The sequence below is a fragment of the Gymnoscopelus microlampas genome (genome assembly GCF_963454915.1).
Source record: "Gymnoscopelus microlampas genome assembly, chromosome: 17".
NCBI classification, from domain to species: domain Eukaryota; kingdom Metazoa; phylum Chordata; class Actinopteri; order Myctophiformes; family Myctophidae; genus Gymnoscopelus; species Gymnoscopelus microlampas.
In genome coordinates, this window is record NC_139954.1 from 19,661,775 (window position 1) to 19,676,823 (window position 15,049).

Below are 15,049 nucleotides of genomic sequence, written 5' to 3' on the forward strand. Positions count from 1 at the left end.
GTATAGAGCACATATATTTTTTATTAATTGCCAGCCCTACCCTGAACCCATCAAAATAGCTCCACTGAGGCGCTCTGCTAACGTTGCTAAACTACGTTGTCGGAGTCTGCAAGAAAAGAGCTTTTTCCTCGATAGAATATATAATCAAGAAAAGCCTTTGCTGAACCCCTGTATGAATTAGCGGTGTCACAATTCTCGGAATCTGTCATTCGATCTGTCACTTCCGATTTTAAGGTCACGATTCTACCAAAATTTCGATTTAATCTTTTGATTTTGATAATTCTAGTCTTGGTGGTTTTGCAGGTTAGAAAACTCAAGCTGTTGTAAAGCAGGTGCTATTGAAGCTCTTGATGGCAAGAGCTTGAATGGCACCAAAAAGAGCAACTGACTGTAGTTTTAAAGTCACAGATTTTTTGCCCATTTCGATCAATGATTTATTTTATTATTATTTCAATTTGTGTGACACCCTTAGTATGAATGAGTAACCATCCTCTTACTCTGGTTGTGCTTTTACAGACGGTAGCAGCACAGAGCGAGGCCCCAGCACCACCACCCCCTCTGCCTCTGCCTCCAACTCCACCTCCTGAACCCACCCTGCGGACCCCACCCACCCATGCCCAGCCTCAGCCCCATGCCCATGGCCCCCTCCATCACCCCAACCCAGGATGAACTCCACCTCCTCTCTTCTCTTCTGTAGTCCAACGGCAGTGGAGGGATGCTGACCCTAGCCAGGGGGCAGGGGGTGGGTGGGAGTGGATCCAACAGCTGGCAATCAGCCCCCACCTCAACAAACCACCAAAACAAACATTTCCCATCTGCCTCTTTATCGACAACTGCCCACCCCCAACCAGCTGTTTGTTTGTTTCTTTTCTTTTTGATTCCTCCACCGAAGACGTTTCTCTCTGCGTTCTTCAGGGGCAGAGGGGAGGCTGTTGACTGTACTCGTTCTAAAAGTACGCTGTACATGTATACGCGATACTAGCCTGCTAACGTTCGTTTGAGAACAATCTGTAGAGAAGGTCATGAAGTCCTAAGCTGGCCACCCTGCCCATTTATCCCCCCCCCCACCCCACTCCCCATATTTAATACACACCTACAGTACCTGGCCTTCTCTCTGGCAACACCCCCCAACCCCATGTGTTCCCCTGGCTGGACCTCCTGGTTTCCTCCTGTAGTGCATGGCCTGAGTATGGTTAGGACCACCTACACAGTCAGATAGGTTGGTGTTCAATTAACGCTGAGGAGGGTAGAAATGGAACCACACCATTTATACAGTCTTCAGTGTTAAAATGAACACTAAGGATTTGACTGGGTAGGGTCACCCCCCCAACCCCCCTGACCCCAACACACACATACACACCCTACCGCTCACCTTTCACCTTCAGACATTGACCTCCAGTTCCACTAACTAGGCATGAGGCTCACGCACGTGTACACACACAAACGCGCACACACTCTCATATATATATATATTATATATACATATACATGCAGTCTCTCACACACATGGATGCATGATGATCCTGATATATGTGGACAGGAACTGTCCACTTGTGGGAGGGGGGGATTTGGACAACTTATTTTATTTTTTTATTTTTTGCCCCTCCTTGTCCGGGGTTGTTTTTAAATGGTTAGCAGCTGTTTTAATCAACCATGTTTTTATTTTTGTTTTATATTCCTGGGCAAATTGTTTTGTTTTTGTATGTTGTTTTGTTTTTTGGAGGGGGGGTGGGTTGGGTTGACATGTGTGATGGATGTGACATGTATCTGTTTATGTGTGCTTGTATAATATATAAATATATTTACATACAATACAAAACATACATGCATACATACATACACGGTTTATATATTACTTTTCCTTATGTATAAAAAGTATATATAGATATATGTATATTAACTTCAATGGTTCAGAAATCATTTATGGTGAGCTCATATCTGGCAGAGCAGTAGCAATATTTGCTGCTGCCTTAAGACATAGAATAAGGCAAGGTGGTGTTTTTGTTCAGTTTTTCCTTGCTCTCTCTCTTTCTCTTTGCTGGAGTGCGGTTAGATTCCAGCATTCAACGACCCCTGTTCTCCTGTGTTGTCCATGTTTGTTCGTTCGTTAACCACTTAAACCCACTAGTCTTAGTGAAACGGACCTGAGTTGCAACTGTTCTCTGACATTTTTTTCCCCTCTACATCTCTTCGGCAAGCTCACAACGCGTTGCATTGTGAGCTTGTAGATATGGTATTTTTGGCTAATGTTCCCCCCCGAATATGGATTCTGGGATTCAAGTGGTTAAAGCCGGATTTATACTTCACAGCGGTGTCACTTGCCAAAGATTGGGTCATTTTCAGCAAGAGACGCCGTCTTACGTTGGAAGTATACATTTTAGGCTTACGGCTGTAGGTTTTTTTTTTCCACTCTTATTTCCCTCTCCTGTATGCCACTCTGGGGTGACTGGTCTTGTGACAGTGCAGTGTCTAGGGATATGTCTTCCCCTCACCAGACCCCGGCACTTCCCCAACCCCCCTCTGCCTTTCTCCCTGTGAAAGTTTCAGAGACAATCTTTCACACTTCCGTCTTTTAATTATTGAGTAGTCTTTGCGGCGTGGTCGGGGGGGTTGCGATGGGGGACAACCGCATTTTGCTTAGCGGCATGTCTCCCGCCACCACAGACTGTCTCATATTATTGTGACCACTGACTTGGGAGTGTTATGCTTAATTTATACCCCGGCATATGACTGTGTTCCTCGTTCCCAATTAGTAGATCTACAAGCCCACAACGTGCCACAATGCAGGGCACTGTGAGCTTGTAGAGCTGCGGTTTTTGGCGAGTGACACCGTCATATGACGGAAGTATAAATCAAGCTTTTGTCAAGCGTTCTTCCTCTCCGCCTGCTGCACATGCATAGAGCCGCTCGGTACAGTCTGTCGAAACGTCTTACTTATGGAAAATACTCACTACGATAAAAAATAAAATAAACTGAATGGGGAAAAAAGGACAGAACACAACAGCAGAATTTGTATATACAGTATAAATGCTCCTCACCAAAATCCTGACTTGTATGTTTTGGGTTTTTTTATGTTCGATTATGTTTTTTGTTTTTTTTCCTTCCATGTTGTGTTCAAGGTATGTATATATGCAGACCCATGTACTGTTTATGAGCAAAAACAAAGAGGGTGGGATGGTTAGTAGGGGGTATTGAAAAAGACAAAGAAAAAAAAAAAGAATCAGGGCAAAACTGACATTGTTTATGGATATTGTAGATGATGATGATCAGCTTTATCCAGCCATATAGTTCAATCTTACCTGTACAGTACAGTAGATGATGACAGCTGTATTATTGTAACAAGAACTAGTCATGTATAGTGTAACTATAGTTTGGAGTGCCTTTGCTTTCATACACTATCGCCTTCTTCCCCAGCCCACCCACCTCCCCGCCCTTCCATCGTTCTCCCGCCATGCATTGTGACTCTTCCTTTGGTGCTGTTGAATGTCCTGCTGTCCCATCTCACACACACACACACACACACACACACACACCCTTCCACTTGAATGAGGCCTAATGTATACTTTGTTATATGACCTCATCGCTCAGTGCTAAACAGTACTGTTCGGCGAGGGGCGTGGTCAAAGTATACATTTAGGCTTTAACCCTCAGTCCTTGACCCCTCCCCCCCTCATTTCATCACAGACTTAATGTCAGTGTAACATACAGATGTTATCGATTATAAGGATATTTTCCTTGCAGATACCGTAGAGAAGTGTTTTATTTTGGATAAACGTCTAAGGTTTTATTTTGGGACAGACACACACACACACACACACACACATGCACGCACGCTCAAACCGCATGTTTCCCCGCATTGAAGCGAGGGCACACAGAAGGGGTGGGGTGAGGTGGGCATGGCAACTGTGGTCATAAACTCATGATATACAGTGCAGCATGGTTTCTGTGTTGGTTCTCTCGCCGAAGCCAAATCATGACAATTGTGACGAGCCATCCTCAGAGGCAATAATGTATCCCGTCTCTCATTCTCTCTTTGGATATTTGGTCATTTCTCAGTCCTTTCACTCTGTCTTATACCTCTCCGCTCCTTGTGATACGAGGGGTGTTCAGTAGCACGTAAAAGGGTGGAGTCATGTAGCCTTTTTCTCGTCTTGCTTACTGTAATCTTTGCAGTCATGAGCGTGTTGCTACCCCCCCCCCCCCCGCCCCGCCTCCACACACAAACCCTCCACCAAGCCTGTAAACCAGTGTGACCACTTCACCTTACCCCCTGACCTTCTAAAAACCACAAAGGTTACCAAAAAAAGAGAAGCCAGGATGGTGTGAGATTATATTTATATATATACCGTATATATATATATATATATATATATATATATATACCGTATATATATATATATATATATATGATGGTATTTGAGATTTTATATATAAATATTTGAAATCTCTGCCATCATATTCAGCGCACTTGTGGTAGAAGAATATGCTATCTGGGTTTAAAGAGAAAAAAAAATAGAAAGAAAATACTACAAAAACATCCTGTATAACAATACTACTACTTGAATGCCTCTGTTTGTGACTGAAATTTTATTTCATTTGAATTTTTTGTTTTTTTTTGTTTTTATCTTTTGTTTTTGTTCTGTGAAGGTATGCTAAATGTGCGCCTCTGTAAATATTCCTTCTGCGTGCTCTGAGGAATAGTTCCCTGGTACTGTAATTTGCATTAAATAAAGAGTAGGATAGCCTGGAAATGATCAAGCCCCTTGTCTTTGCCTACTTTGTACCAATGTTTACCTCGCCAATTTGTTCTGCTATTACTCTATGGTTAACTTAACGGTAACGGTTATTAAGTCAACTTGAGAGTTTGATGTGTTATTTAATGTGGTCAATGACCACAGTGGGGCAGTGTCTGACTCCTGGCTTCAAAAAACCCTATGATACACTTCTTTCTGTAAACTTCTACTACTTCAAAGTTCAATCCAAAGAGCAATTCAAGTTTGTAGATTTACAGATGTTCTCTTTTATTTCACATAGGCTTTTAAACAACACACTGTGTTGGCCTTAGCTTAATAATTTCTGCAGTCTCTGCATCATCAAAGTTTGGACCTTTCACAACATTTACACAAGACATTTAACATACGTTAGGGTTAGCTCAACTCTTAAATTCTTTTTAGCCTTCACCGGTTGATTTTTCACGCTCTTCTCTGTCACATTCTCTCTTTTGCTGCACATTGCTGATCATCTCCTCCAGGACTTGTCGGGAGGCCCTATCAGAAGGACAGGTCAATTTTGTGGCCCCATGTTGTCCTGGCAGATCCCCAGAACTCTCTTCTGCCCCCTGGAGGATCTGTCGGGCTGCCTGTAAGTGTCTATGCTGGCTCTGGTGGACTATGAGAGGAGAACAACAAAGAATACAGTTAGAAGCAGAAGTCACAGCTACACAGGTAATGAGATAAATGAATGCATTTATTTATTTGATTGTATTCTTTATTTATTTAATTGTTTTGTTTTTTTCATTTATTCATTTTTTTAATTTTATTTATATAATTGTGTTTTTTATTTATTTCATTGTCGATGTTATTTATTTCATTGTGGTATTTATTATTTAATTTCTGGACCAATGGACTTCCATACAAGCACTGCACGACCAGTCTGTGTGTTTTGATAATAGGTTGAAAACAGAAATGTTCCCCAGACCTTTTTGCCTGACTGTGATCTTCTGGATTTCTGGGATCAGGAAGCTATACACCAGCTCAGACACAATCTCCTCTGACTGAAGGCTGTTGCAGCTATTAACACACACACACACACACACACACACACACACACACACACACACACACACACACACACACACACACATACAGGCAATTGTGAGCATAAATAACTATCAGCATATCTTTTTCACAGTCCACCTGCTTCCAACAGTAGATCCTGTACCCACTTTTATTCTCCATTTGTGCGTTGTGTTTTTGTCTTTTGAATGCAAAGCAGTATCCTATAAATGTTAACAAGAAACTGGCAAAATCATGACAGGAAGATAGACAGATAGGAAGACACACTCATAAGGACATACAGACAGACAGACACAGATCAAACATAAAGGTGGACATGCTGGACATCCTGGACAGAGTGTAAAGCACCAGGGTGTTGTCTACCTTTCCTCCATGGCATATGCAACATTGTTGACCTCTCTAGCCATTCTGCGGACCTCCTCTCTGGCCTGCTGGTCAGCTGTTTGCTCCATGGCGTCCATGATGATGTCCTCCAGATACAAGTCCACAGTATCCTGGTGCACCTTCACCACCTGCAGCACAGCAAGGCGTTCGTGTGAAAAATGTGACGTTATCATCGATAGAATTGGCATACCACAAATATGGTAAATGATATTGTTTTATAAAAACTGCTTCTACAATTTGCGTTGCATTCACCCATTCACACAACGACGGCGGAGGCAACCATGCAAGTAACCGCCCTCATCGGGGGTAGTTTGCTGTTCAGTGTCTTGCTCAAGGACACTTTGACAAAAAGTCAGGAAGAGCCAGGGATTGCACACACACAAACGCACGCGAATGCACACGCGCACACACACCTGTCGGAAGATCTCGTCTTCCTCTCTGCGTCGGCGCTCTTCCACCTGTCTCCTCCCGCTCTCTTCGGCCTCGCGTATGCGGCGCTCTCTCTCTGCCAGCAGCGTCATGGCGTGAATCCTGCGCTCCTCCTGCAGGCGGATCAGCTCCTTGGACAGGGTGTCCAACATGTCCACCAGCTCCGCCCCCACCACACCGGCCTGGTGCGCCTCCTCCACGGCAAGCTGGGGAGTGGACGACGAGAGGGTCATTACTGTGCTTACATGTGAGGGCCAAATGTCCCCCAGTATAGTAGAATTTGAGAAATACACATTGTGAGGACAATTAGGAAAATATTCAGGCACACCGTAAACAGGCAATCTAAAAGCTTACAGGATATGGAAGATGTGGTTGTGAGCTTGAAGTAGATCAGTGTTTCTCAACCTTTTTGGGGCCAGTGCCCCCCATCCAATATCCATGGTCAGTATCATGGTCAGTATCGTGGTTGGTATCATGGTCAGTATCATGGTCAGTATCATGGTCAGAATCATGTCTGAATCAAGTGATGTCACACAGTGCTGCGTGAGGGGCCTAATGTGACAGGGCCTGAGAGCCATTTGACAGAGCTATCAGGCCCTGTAACAGGGCTGTCATGGTAACATGTTATCATGTTACCATAGTAACACAGTAACATGGTATCATCAGTAAAACCACACCTCATTTGACTGCGTTAATGGGGAAAAAGCCTAGGATGAAATTAAGAAAATATGCATTTGAATATATTAAGCTCAAGCCCCCCCTCACCCCCAAGAGCACCTCAGTGCCCACCCTTTAAAAAACATTGTTTCCATTCCATCGCCTCCCAAGCTTCTCTGTACGCCCCCTCAGGGCTGTACTACCCCCTATTGTAGATCCTCTATTTTCGGCTTTAGGGTTAGAATAGAATGTTTTTTTTTGTAAAAATGACAGCAAACACACACATGTGTGTGTGTTTGCTGTAATACAGTACCTTGTGTGTGTACTGGTCCCGCTGGTTGTGCTGGGCCTGTGTGAGCTCCGCATCAGCTCTGAGGAGCTCCTGCTCCTCCCTCTGCAGGGCGTGGGTGGTCCTCACCTCTCGGATCAGCTCCAGATGCTTCTCCTTGCCCTCAAACATCTGACACACACACACACACACACACACACACACACACACACACACACACACACACACACACACACACACACACACACACACACACACACAGTAAAATCCAGGGTGTTAACCGCTGATGCATATACTTAGTTGACCTTATCCCCATGGGCTCTATACTAGGCCCCCTCTTGTTTACGTTCTACACTAAATGTCTTTGCGTAAAACAGCATCTACAAGCTCACAACACGCTGAGCCCCAGAACACACACACACACACACACACACACACACACACACACACACACACACACACACACACACACACACACACACACACACACACACACACACACACCTGCTTCTGAATGCTCCTTCCTCTCAGTAGTTTCTGCAAGTGAATGACTGCCAGCTCTCTCTCCTCATCCCCCTGGTGAAGGACAAATCAACATGACTAATACATGTATGAAGAACCAGATCTGTGGCCACAGGCTACGACAGTATCTGAATGTGAAATATCAGACAGCTGGGCTGACCTCCGGGGGCTCATCCACTCTAGGCGTGAGCGGACGGGGAACTGGTTTCTCTTTCTTGACAAGGAAACGGAGAGGCTTCTTTTGCACCACTCTTTCCTTATCTTCCTTCAGAGCCTGTGGATGGACAGGAGAGTAATCTAAGATGCAGGTGGTGTACCCAATCAAAGGGACACTATCCCACTTTTGACACGATTGATGTTCATTTCAGCTTGACAGAAAATGTCCCTATCTGTTTCAGAAGTTCTCTGTTGATTGATGATGATGATGTGTGTGTGTGTGTGTGTGCGTGCGTGCGTGCGTGCGTGCGTGCATGTGTGTGTGCGTGTGAGTGATTGAGTAGTGATGAATGGATGATTGACTACTAGCTGGTGTGAGTGGTTGGCTACTAAGTGGACCCTGCTGGTGATTGGCTCATGTGAACAGGCTGTGGACTATAAAGTAGGCTGTCACCAGATCACAAAATGTTAATGCTGTGTCTGTCAGCATTTTACATTTGGGTTAACATGTTTTAGTGTATAGCCTTGGTACTGGGGTGGGTGGCCTCTCTTTTTGTTGTTAGTTTGTTCATGTTTTTATTTTACTTGCAATATAGGTAAGCATAACATTTTCTTTCTTTATGAGGATGTTATGTTTAGAGCCCACCCTGAAGTAATGTAACCATGTTTGTCAATTCTAAAATAAATCTGTCTTTTGGATTTTAAAACTGGTGTTGGCAGACTGTTTGGGGACTGGGAAGGAGGGAGTCAAGTTTTGTGTTACACCTGATGACCATTACATCAATCTGATTCATATTTTCTGAAGTCAAATGGTCAATATCACAACATTACCATATACAGCTAACAATGTGCATGTGTCACTGAGGGTGACATGGCTAAAACCAGGAAGTAATGGTAGTTGCCATTTTCACAGATATTCCAAGATAATGTTGAAAATCATGATAGTGTCCCTTTAATAAGTTAAAAGGGGCCTGTAGTCCTTTAGATTAATGTCCTACACAGATTTAAAAACCCTGCATAGGTGCTGAAATGTCTACAATTGAGCTGAAGCTCCTGTTTGTGCAGGCTAGATAATATTTTCCTGAGTTTAATGCAATAACTCTTGTTAACCAGTAGGTGTCCTACCAACCACAGAATCTTGTCTCAATAGAAGAGCAGGGAGACCACCTTCAATGACAGCTGATGTGCTACTAGTTGTATTAACATAAGTCTACTCTATAATACAGATTGGTTAAAATAAAGTTCTATTGACAAAAATTAAAATAATGGATTGTAGCTTTAATGTGTGTTTCTGTAAATACTTGGTAGGTCTTCATCAGATCCATCTCTCTGCATTCAGAGCGCTTCATGAAGCCCTGGCTGACTCTGGGTTTGGGCGCCTTCACGCACGGCTCAAGAACAGAGGTGGGGAGTCCTGCCTCCAGCTCCAGCAATCCTATGGGTTTGACCTCACCACAGTAAGGCTACCACAGCAAAGTTTCTGATACACATCTGTAAAAAGACACTTTCGATTGTATGTACCCACACAAGCATTCATAGTCAAACCTTGATGAGTATTGAGGAAGCGGCTTTTGGCCACAGTGTTTTGGGTGCTCTGGTCTGGGAAACCACCATTGCGAGTCAAAGGAGCATATATCACAGACGAGTAGTCAGCGTAGTCTTTGACAATGTTGCGACGTTCCAGCTTGCCTTCCACATTCCTTCTCTTATCCTCCAGCTTCCTCAGTGCTACAGAGGTTGCATGGGAAAGAGTGAGATATCAGAAGTGAGAGAGACACTCATCTGAATTTCTGAAATTAACAGAGCGTCATGGTAGCACAGACCTCGGCTCGCAGGACTAGTGCATGTCTTACCTTTAATGTAGTCACTGTGAATCTTGTGCTGCCTGGTCTCCTTGTCCCTCTCACGCTGAGAATGTTTCAGCTTTAATCTCTCTGCCATGGCCTCGTGCTGGGCTTCTTGTCTTTGTCCCAGTAGGTCCCTCAGCACAGTGAGACGGGCCTCTTTGAGCCTGGTCCATGGTGAAAGGGTGTACAGGTCATGTCATTTGACCTGACCTGTACACCTCCTGGATGAAGAAGAGCCAAAGTGCCTTCCCCGGAGCTATTGTTTAACCACACTTTTTTTTGACAGCTAAAATCGGCAGCACAGATGTGACTCACTTGTGGATTTCGCCCTCTCTGAAGGCCCACTCATTGACCTCCATCTCCTCCATCATGCGTCTCCGCTTGTCTAGTTGGCTCGGGTCACTCAGAGGAGGCAGGGTGGCCTCCCAGGCCCGCTTGGCACGTGCCCGCTCTATCAATTCAACTTCTGCCAGGCCTGCAGGCAGACCATGACCTGGGTGGCATGATCACCAGGAGAAGAGGGAGGGATAGGGTCAGAGTGGGAAGAGAGACAGCAGAGGCAGCTCAAAGGTACGAGCAGGCTAATCTACTAACCGCTGTCCTTCCTCTTGCTACAGTAGGTCAAAGATTTTATTATCCAGGGGGAGACTATAATAAGTATGACATCAGAGCAAAATGTGACTTATGTCAATACGTTTTGCTCTTGTACCCCAAGTCAGTGTTGCCAGCGTCAGGAGCTCAGAGGGGGTCGTCCCAGGTCGGACCACATAGTCAGGGCTGTAAGGGTCTGTCTGTACTTCACTGTCCCTGTAGTCTGTTTGGACTCCCACGGTGCGCTTGAATGAGGTGGGCTTTCCCTCAGCCATCTTCCCACCAGTGGGGACAGCCAAGTTTCCTCTGAGAAGAGAAAAAGGGGGCATTTTCATTTCTACCGTTTCTGACAGTTTTTGACAGTTCTACTGTTGTAAATGTACTACAGAAATAACATGATGTAATGTTCTGTATTGGTGACAATACAAATTTACGCTCTGGGGATTAAATATATAATCAAGTAACAGAGGTTACCAGTTTTTAAACTCACTTTTCCAAAGCGAAGACCACATCAGTGGGGAATTGCTGGGCAAAGGGACTCAGAGGACTGAAACAAAGGGGATGACATACAAAATCTGATAACGGGCACTAAGGCTTAACTTCAATAACTAATTTTAGATGGCAATGGAAAGGCTTGTATACAAGGCAATACTGATTGGAATGCCTCCTCTCAGCAAAATTCACAGTGCAGGCCAATCAAACCGTTTATAGAATTTCCAGCCATCAGCTCCAGTCATATGGTACTCTTCTGCTCTGAGCGATGACTGAACACCCACTCTAAAGAAGGGACAATCAAAGACACCAAAAAAAGCAAGAGTAATGAATATGCTGTTGTTGGGGTATTTGCCACAGTAAACATAATTGTGATGACTAATTATCTCGTGGTGAAGCCTTTTCTCTGTGTGTGTGTGTGTGTGTGTGTGTGTGTGTGTGTGTGTGTGTGTGTGTGTGTGTGTGTGTGTGTGTGTGTGTTACCCAGCCAGATGCTGCAGTGCCTCCTTGCGTTGCTCCATGTTACCACGCCAGCGTCTGTCTATAAAGCAGGGTACTGGGTCTGTGGCCTCCAGTTTAAGGGCATACCGTGGGTGGTGTGGCAGATGACTGAACATAGATCTGAACTCTGGCACTTTCCTCTGAAGGCAGAGAGAGAGAGAAAGTATCAGTGAGTGGATTTCATTTCAAATGCTGTGTGCTTATGCTTGCTACAAGTGGAGAATGTTTAAAGATTTGTATTTGTTACATCGCATGTACAGGTATATAAGATTCTTGAGTTTTGTCTCCTCGACATTGCAGCAACAAGACAAAATAGCAACAAATGGCAGTAGCAAGTAATAATAGTAAATTCAAATAACTAAAATATAACATGTAACAGTGGTGCCTGGTGGCTCAGCCTGTTATTGTACAGACAAAAAGTATGCTCCTTGGGAGCATGAGAGTGCATGTCTCACGTCTCTCTCTACACTGATCTATCTGAAATAAAGCATCAAAATGACAAAAACAACACTAACAACAACAACAACAACAACAACCATATAACAGTTCTAAAGTGTGAGGTGTAGTACTGTACTACTGTGAGGTGCCTTTCCTAGGTGCTCTGTGCATGGTTCCTACCTCTAAATACTGTATATTACAAATACTGTATATGCTGTCGATTTAGTATAACCTAACTTTTATGCAGAGTAAACGCAAAATGTGGTGCGTGTGGTTGTTTGCCTCTTATCTGCAGATGCAGAACAGTCATCACTGTAATACTGCTTACTCAGAGTGATTATGAAGTGTCAATGTGAGATTTTAACTGACTGAGACTAACACAGGCATTCAGCACATACCGTGTGGTTTTCATTTACGTACAAGCTGTATCTAAGGATGTGGTTGCATTCAGGCCTAATGCATGCGATACATGTCCGGTGTCAGTTTGAGTACTTTTAAGTATTTTTTACTCATTTTATGAGTAGAAAGAAAGAAAGAAGGAAAGAAAGAAAAAACACATTTAAACAATCAAGCTAAAAGGAGACCAAAAAAAAAAAAAGAATGGTCTCGTTGCCCACATCAACAAACAAACAGATACAGACATACGCAGCACTTATGGCAGATGAGGTGACCTAGGGGAAGGCTTTCCTGAACAGATGTGTTTTTAGAAGTGATTTGGCTTTTCTGATTGCCAAGGGTAGGGCGTTCCATAGCCTAGGTCCTTGGACGGCAAAAGCCCGATCACCCTTTGTGACTAGGCGTGTCTTGGGGACCTGTAGGAGGGCCTCCTCTGAGGATCTCAGGCTGCGGGGTGGTTCATAGGGAGGCAGCAGCAGGTCCGTAATGTACTGGGGGACGAGACCATTTGGGGCTTTAAAAGTTAATAAAAGTATCTCAAAATCAATTCTAAAAACAACAGGAAGCCAGTGGAGAGTTGCCATGACAGGGGTGATATGGGCACGTTTTTTAGTGTTGGTCAGAAGCCTGGCAGCAGCATATGTCTAGCCTGGCATTGGCCAGACTGATAACGTGGATTCACTCTCACGCTCCTCCCCGGTATCAGTCTGGACTTCGGCCCATAGGGAGCGAGTATGAGAATCGGAACATGATTTTGATGCTTTTCACTGTTGTACGGACAGCAGTTGAAACGCAGTCACTGTTTGGCCCGATCATTTTCTGATTTCCCTACCCTTACTCGCTCTCTATGGGCCGAAGTCCAGACTGATGCCGTGGAGGAACGTGAGAGTGAATCCACGTTATCAGTCTGGCCAATGCCAGGCTAGCATTTTGCACCAATTGCAGGCCGAGAAATGGACTTGTGGGTTAGACAGGTCTACAGACCGTTACAGTAATCTAGGCGGGAAGTTATGAAAGCGTGTATGTCTTTTAAGTCTGCAAATGACAGTGAATACATGATGTGGACATGCAAGGTACATCATTATTATCAGACTTAATTTTATCCTTCAACTTCTTGTTTATGCCCCAAAATGACTGGATATACACTGTACAGGTTTTGTATCAATTGTAGAAATATTATTCCTTAATTGTCGAATGTTTAAGAATGTTCCTAATCATGTATACTTAACTTTACTACTTAAACCCCAGCATCCGTATTGCTCAGCCGATCGACAATTGTGAGCTTTTCGATTGGCTATTTTCAGCGAAAGCTTTCCTCACAATAACAGAAATCAGAAAATACACTAGTATTGAGCTCTGAGGGACTCCGGTTACTCACATGGGGTTTAAGTGGATAACATTTTGGATAAAATAGCCAATTTTACATCAAGGTGCCCAGATGTCCCAAGTGCCCACCTATCCTGTTACCAGACAGACACAGCAGGTGGAGGTACAGATAGAATAGGCTACCTGTACTGTAGGCCTAGGCTACCTGTAGGCCCTATACAGTATGAAGAAAACCTACCACTCTATCCATAGAAGCATAGGCCTTGAGTCTGGACCTGGCATGGTCCACTTCTCCTGACACCGTGTACACAGGATCTGTGATTGATTGAATGATTGATTGATTGATTGGAATACTTTATTAACAGTTGGTAAAAAAAAAAGCACAGAAAGTACGGTTTAATACTTATACAATGCTAAAAGGATTGAATCCAAGAAAGCACTATGGCTTGATTCCATTGGGATCCTGTGTATTCAATTCATTGAAAAATGATGATGCATGATAAAGCAAATTGCCAAATCAACACAGCTGCACAATTGTAGTTTTTGCAACAATGGCAAGTCAAAAAAATAATAATAATCAACTTTACCATGATTAGCTAAGTGACATTAGCCTACCTTTTTAACTTAAACTCACCATACAAGTAGTCATGGACACGGTGTGGTCTAAAGTCTTTTTTGTTTTCATTTTGCTTAGGCCTATTTAGTGTGCGAGTTACAGACACGCTCATGATGGAGCCTCTCAAGTGATATTTTCCACAACACAACAGTGTTAATTTGACTTAACAAACACTGAACTCCATCTTTATCGACGGCAGTCTGTCCTGTAACCATGGAGATGGTAAACAACAGCGTTGCCAGGTTTTGTGAGAGAAATAAGCAGCCAGGTCTAGGGAAACAAGCCCAAAAGAAGCAACTTAGTCAGGCTACATGAGCACTTTAAACCTATATGCGTCGGCTATTTGACTGCTACATTCTAACAACACAAATGCTCCCTGGGCACAAAACATTTTCATGAAAATATTTGAGAACCACTGGTTTAAATTTAAAACTTAAAAAATAAAAACTTTTTTTGGAAGCAAGCCTAAATAAGAATGAAGTTTAATGAAGTAATAAATAATGAAGTAGGCTACATTTTAGAAGCAAGCCTAAAAAACGCAACCCACAACTATCAATTTTTTAAAGCAACTTTACAGAAAAAAAAGCCCAAAGTCGCTTATAATAAGCCG

General features: G+C 43.6%; 2 protein-coding genes across 4 annotated transcripts in view; one reads left to right on the top strand and one right to left on the bottom strand.

The window, feature by feature from the left end:
* gsk3ba (glycogen synthase kinase 3 beta-a) overlaps positions 1-4,758 on the top strand; it is a 31,862-nt gene extending 27,104 nt beyond the window's left edge. For all 3 annotated transcript variants that reach the window (XM_084083749.1, XM_084083751.1, XM_084083750.1), the window contains one exon: positions 517-4,758. In XM_084083749.1, the coding sequence (XP_083939875.1) occupies positions 517-587 (71 nt within the window). In that variant the 3' untranslated portion in view covers positions 588-4,758. The remainder of the gene's footprint in view (positions 1-516) is intronic.
* A 412-nt stretch (positions 4,759-5,170) lies between these two features.
* Positions 5,171-14,551, bottom strand: cfap91 (cilia and flagella associated protein 91; the record flags this gene model as incomplete). Its single annotated transcript, XM_084084179.1, has 17 exons — positions 5,171-5,388; positions 5,698-5,789; positions 6,159-6,307; positions 6,593-6,814; positions 7,579-7,725; positions 8,059-8,130; positions 8,237-8,350; positions 9,534-9,667; positions 9,778-9,960; positions 10,086-10,243; positions 10,395-10,572; positions 10,789-10,976; positions 11,161-11,217; positions 11,373-11,447; positions 11,646-11,803; positions 14,062-14,138; positions 14,458-14,551. 17 exons carry the CDS (start codon positions 14,549-14,551, stop codon positions 5,171-5,173), a joined length of 2,316 nt encoding a protein of 771 aa, XP_083940305.1.
* Positions 14,552-15,049: the final 498 nt, after the last annotated feature.